Here is a 5,926-nt window from a genome sequence, read left to right on the forward strand (position 1 = left end):
TTTTAAAGTAACAGTAAAAGTATCACAAGAAAAAAGTATCTGTTTCAAAAGACTATCTTAAAGAGTAAAGTAAAAGTATTTTGCACAGATTTTGAGATACAATATGGCTTCAAATGTAGTGATTTTTATAAAGATTTGTGTTGAATTTTGTTCAACAGAAACAACTGAATGAATTGTTTTTTCCACCAGTTTTTATATGTATATATGTTTGTTTGCTCAAACTATGAACATGCTAAAATAAACCCTCAGAATTTTCAGCAAACCTCAAACTATCATAAAAATACTTTTCAATCCTGTTCAAAAATGTAGTGGAGTAGAAAGTACAGATGCCTGTTCTTAAATGTTGTGAAGTAAAACTAAAAAGTATCCCCTTTAAAATCTACTTAAGTGAAGTACAGATACCTAAAATTTTTACCTAAGTTCGGAACTTTGCTACTTTTACATCGTTACATTCCACCACTGATGGCTTATGATCAGAAACATACATACATTACTGATTTTCAAAAAAAAAATAAAATAAAATAAAATAAAACAAAAAACAAAACAAAAAAATATGTGGCCATTTCCTGATTTGTCTCACATAGCTAAAACAAAAAAGTGCACTATCGCATTATGGCTGGACAAATCTTTCTCCATTTGTCAGATTCTATGTAACACGCTACATGCATACTCCGAAGTGTAAATTCCAGCATTCAAATTCATGACAACCTATTGTAAGTCCATATTTATTGCAAAATGTCTTTAGTAGATAAAAGCATTGATAGCTGTCAGAATGCTCCAATCTCTGTCCCCCATGCTTGACTTGACTTGCTTGATACACTCACACCCCTGCGCTGGGTTGTGGGAGACCCCAGTGGTGCGAAGGGTCTAAAAGAAGCCTGTGCAGGAGGTGAAGACGAGGCAGTTGAGACAGACGTAGACGCAGGAGGGGACAGTGGACGGGGAGAGACATTGGACACACTGTGATGGGGTGGCTGTGTTCCTCTATGGAGCGGGGACGTGGTGAGGGAGGACACCCGGGGGACAGAGGTGGTCAGGGCAGTCGGAGCAACGAGGGGAGGAGGAGGAGGGTTGAGACGAAGAGACACCGGTGGAGAGTATGCCCCCAACAAAGCCAGGTCCCGGCGGTGGAAAGGGGGTGACGATGAGGTTGGAGGTGCAGGAGATAGTGGAGGGAAGGTAGGCCAGTGCCAATGGGCGAAGGGCACGGCGGAGGCGGGGGCGGGCTGGAGCAGGAGGGGGTCTAACTCACTGGCACAGTGGGAGAGGTGGGACACGAGGCGGGCAGCGATAGGGTCTGCTGAATCCCCTTCCAGTGAACTCAGGTACCGCACCACCTCCCCCACACACTCCCTGAAGCCCAGAGTCCTGTAGTCTACGGCCAGAGCTCGAGCGTCGAAGTAACCTGGCATAAAAGACAGCAAAGTTAGAATGTCGTGGCTCAATTTAGAGTCAAAATATCAATCACGCTTCATCTGCATAGACAGTAAAAGTACAAAAGTAAGAGTAGTAGGCCACAATTTTTTGGGTATCTATACTTTACTTTTTAATTTTTATTTCACTACATTTGAGAGCAGGTGTCTGTACTTTCTACTCCACTACATTTTTTAAAAACTGAAAAATTAAGTACTGTTTTAAAGGTCTGAGACCACCCCAAGGGGTTATTTATTTTAAAACATTCATGGTGATATCTTACCTAAGTTTTAAGCAAACAAAACTATATTAAAATGTCTAGATACATGAAGTTATCGACCAAGTAGCTTTTAATGACCAAACATCAGTGCAATTATTTATAATGATATAATAATAATAATCATCACATTTTTCAAATCTGTGTGAATTACATTTTTACTTTTACAAGTTTAATATCAGTGTATGATTTAATGCCGATTTAAGCCCATATTCTATTCTAGTTTTCTAAATTCCTTTATATATAAAAAAGAACGTGACCAGTATTTTAGACAAACACACTGTCATAATATAATGGATGGGACTGGTAGCAATGAACAAAATAATAAATGATAAATAACTGTACCTTTTCCTCCCATGGCATGAAGCAGTTTGAGGTGATCTACTGTCATCTGCAAAATTTCAGCTTTTTCCAGTTTTGAAGAACCCTACAACAACATGTAGATTCTTAAATATTTTTCACTTTTGCAGTGACTCTATTAACTTAACAACAGTGGCTCTTTACCTGCTTTTCAAATGCACTAGGCACCAATCTTCTGAGCTCTGACAGGCTGTGGTTGATCCTGTCTCTTCTCCTCTTCTCTATGATCTACCATATGTACAGTACGCCTGGTTAGTAATAAAGCCACAAATAAAACCACATAACATAGTCATTCACTCACCCCTCTTCTCTTCTTTCGGGCCAGAACCTGCGAGGCGCTACCAGGGGACATGGAACCAGTCACCGCACTGTACAAAGACATGAGCGGACACAAGAGAAACTTTAATTCTTCTCCATATTGTTATTATTATCACTAATACAATACAGGACTGAAGGGATGGCACATAGGCTAAAGCTTTAATCTAGTTTTGTTTTTCAGGCAAAGAAAACCGGGAGTACCCATAAGGAAAAAGTTGGATTTCTGGACATCAGTGAAATAACATGTTGTTCCTCTTTGGGAGCTATAGGGAGGCTTGGAGACAGATGATTACACAGCCCAGAGGCGATGATTTTCAGGCATATATAGTCAACGTGGCGATGCTCCTCTTAGTTCACACACTGATGTTCTATTAGATTCTAAAGTGAAGGCTGCCAGTTTGTGGTGTGTTTTTGTTTAGTTCTCATGTTTGATGGGGTCTGCGCTTCAAAGGGCCATGCTGGATGTTCTCATGTCATGTCGCAAATTTGATTTATCCAAATTCAGGCTTTAGTGCCGCTGGCTCTCCACTCGTCAGTGATGTAACTGATACTGCTGTCAAGGCACGCATTGATGTTGCTCATAACTTTACTTTTTAGACAATTTTATATTTAACATTTATTGTTCTAGTTTAGTCAGAATGATGTGGATATTTTGTCACACTCTCTCTTTTTTAATTTATTGGTTTATTTTATTTTATTTTTATTTTTGTTGTATTACATTATTTCAAATGTAAGCTTAATACAAAACATAAGCATAATACAAAAAGACATCTAGCTTAACATTAGTATCAGGCTTTTTGTAGGATAAAGTATGTATACATTAATAGTCATTCACAATAATACATAGAAAAAAAAAGTACTTTAGACATTGCATTGCAGTGAAATATGCATATTTCCTTTTCTCGCAGATTTGTCAATAAATCTCATTTTGTATTTTTGCTATAATAGAACACATTTCAACTATGTTTTATGATACATTGCTGTAGTTAAAATAATGTTACATTTAATATCTTCTTTCTTATTTGCCCTTATGTTTTCTACTTTTTTTCTGTTTGGCCTATGTGCTCGTTTTGCTTGCATTATTTCCTCACCAGTAGCTGTCTTCTTGTCCCACATCGATGAACTCATCAGTATCTGAGTCGGGGGAGCTGTAGTCGTGAGGTCTCTTCATTTTCGAAAGCAAAGACCCTGTCCTTTTAGGTCTTCCTGAGATGTCCTTTAAAAAAAGCCAAACTGTCCCAAGTTGCTTGTCAGAACTCTGGATGTTCTCTCCACTCTTGGTCCCTCTGTGAGTCAGCTGTGATCGACCCCCAAGGGCCCATGACAACTACGAAAACTAACAAGATGCTTACTTTTTTGACTCCAGTTCTGGCATCCAATCACATTCTCTCTTCTCTGATGTCTCTTCCCTCTCTCTCTCCCGCTGTGACAGTCGCCCAATGAAAAAATAGCACTTTGGCAGTTGGTGCAGGGTTGCCAGATCTGCCCCCTCTCCTCCTCCCCCCAGTGCCTGGCTTCCTACTCTCTCTCCCTCTCTCCCTCCCCTCATATACAGTCATCCCCTCTCAATTAAAGCACCACTCCGGACCTTCCATTGCCTTTTCTAGCTCCTTTAATTATTCTTTGCTGTGGAACAATAGCGGTGATGTGAGGAGTGTGGGAAAGATGATCGGTGAGAACAACATCTCTGACAGGGCACGCAATACTAAGGTTTCACACAGTCTGTAGTGCTTCCAGTCACATGCCACTGCCCACAATGAAGATTTTTGGAAGACAATCTAAAATGTTTATTTATTTATTATGTTGCCACATTTTTCAGGCGATATGGACCATGCAGCCATGTACCAATTACATAAGCTACAGTATTCACAACAGCCAATAACTAATATAATCTATTTAAGACATATAAACAAGATTTCTTCTGTTTTTCTTGCTGTCTCCATCTTTTCTCTCTCTCAAAAGTAGCATAAGAAGTAGCTTCTTCAGTTCTGATGCTGCTCTGCTAGGGCCTGGCTTGCAGGTTAAACATTGTAAATAAACAGTACACATAAAGAGGCAACCGCACGAATAACAAAAATAATTCATATTTTGTCAGATTTATCATTTTATATTCTTTGTGTGCAAGTGAGATGAGCAGAGTGGGTCAAGAGTAGACTCCTCCTAGTGAGTGTTGGATGTGTTCTCTTCAATGGACAAGATAGGCCTGTCCCTACAGAGCTCAACGCCTTTACTGTGGAGCACTTGGTTCCGCTGCACCGTGGGAAGATTGCTAGAGGAGATTGCCATGGAAACATGAGAGGCGGGCCGCTTGTTGGTTTTGTGTGTACATGTGTGTCTGAAAGTGGCATGGCCCATCGACACAATGCCCGACCGAGGGTATCTACTTCCTGAACACCAGCCTGCATGGGTGTGTTCACTAAACATAGCACAATGCAGCACAAAAACAACTACAGATATTTTCAAAACATGGGGCCTTCTATTTATCTGGGTTGGCTAAATATAAATGTGAGCACAGCTTTCATGTCAGCACCACAATCAGAAATATTACATTAGTTTCAAAACTAGTATTGTTCCCACTGAAATGATGAAACGCAGAGAGAAGTGCACTGTGTAACCTTTCTGTCAGTGGGTACGCTCCCTACTGGGCTCCATGGAGATGTTTAGCAATAAAACACCTGTAACAATGCAACAGGGAAGTTCAATGCCATACTGTGGAACATTTCATGTAATATCATCTCCTTGGAGACAAGCAGGTGTCAGAACCTCAAGTTACATAGTGCCCCTTTAAATATTATAGTTAGATATGCTATTTTCTGATCTAGGTTATAATGTTTCCTCATCACAAACATACTTGTAGTTGTGTTTTGTTTCATTCACACATGTTTAACACACTAACCCTCCAAAATTCTTGAAACTGAAAACACTTTCCACCTTGTGATGTCATGTGATAATACAGAAAATGCTCCACTGTGTTTTAAACTTCACACACCTTTAAAAGAAGAATTTGTATCATTTTGGCCATTTCTACTGAACAGATGGTAAAAGCTGTGAAAACTACCGCCATGTTCTACAAGGTGGAACAGAGCATTTTGAGCTATGGAGATGTAGACAGACTAATAATAAAGGGTTACTCAAACATGTGTGAATGAAACAAAACACCAGGAATGTTTTTGACGAGGTAACAGCATTCTAACATAGCTTAAATCTCACAAGTTAATTTTGTGTAGTATGGGACCTTTAATGAAAAACACCTGTCAAAACATGCATTTACCCTCCATAATTATAATCTTTTCTAAGCATTATTAATTGATTAGTTTGATTTGTAATTATTTGATTATTTTAGCATTAAAACCATTTATCCTGAATGGTTTAGATAAAGTTAAAGCTCTAATTTTGACCTCATTCTGCTACATTAGGAAAGTGAATGGCTCTGAGCCTGGTTTTCCCTTGCTGTAACAGTATCATCAGTGGGCTGTTCCTTTTGATATTATGGTCTGTTGCTTACTAAGGGTCTTATGACAAAATGGCGTCTCGTTGCTGTTGTGACTATATGATCAG

The 5,926-nt window shown here is 39.3% G+C and overlaps 1 protein-coding gene across 1 annotated transcript; it reads right to left on the reverse strand.

The window, feature by feature from the left end:
- Window positions 1-568: 568 nt before the first annotated feature.
- Window positions 569-3,539, reverse strand: heyl (hes related family bHLH transcription factor with YRPW motif like). Its single transcript, XM_020932896.2, has 5 exons — window positions 3,460-3,539; window positions 2,352-2,418; window positions 2,195-2,278; window positions 2,036-2,117; window positions 569-1,405 (listed from the first exon to the last, which is right to left on the reverse strand). Exons 1-5 carry the CDS (start codon window positions 3,537-3,539, stop codon window positions 768-770), a joined length of 951 nt encoding a protein of 316 aa, XP_020788555.1. The 3' UTR covers window positions 569-767.
- Between the last annotated feature and the right edge of the window lie 2,387 nt (window positions 3,540-5,926).

Source organism: Boleophthalmus pectinirostris, unplaced genomic scaffold (assembly GCF_026225935.1).
Source record: "Boleophthalmus pectinirostris isolate CB_2022bp ecotype Guang Dong unplaced genomic scaffold, ASM2622593v1 HiC_scaffold_21, whole genome shotgun sequence".
Taxonomy (NCBI): Eukaryota; Metazoa; Chordata; class Actinopteri; order Gobiiformes; family Gobiidae; genus Boleophthalmus; species Boleophthalmus pectinirostris.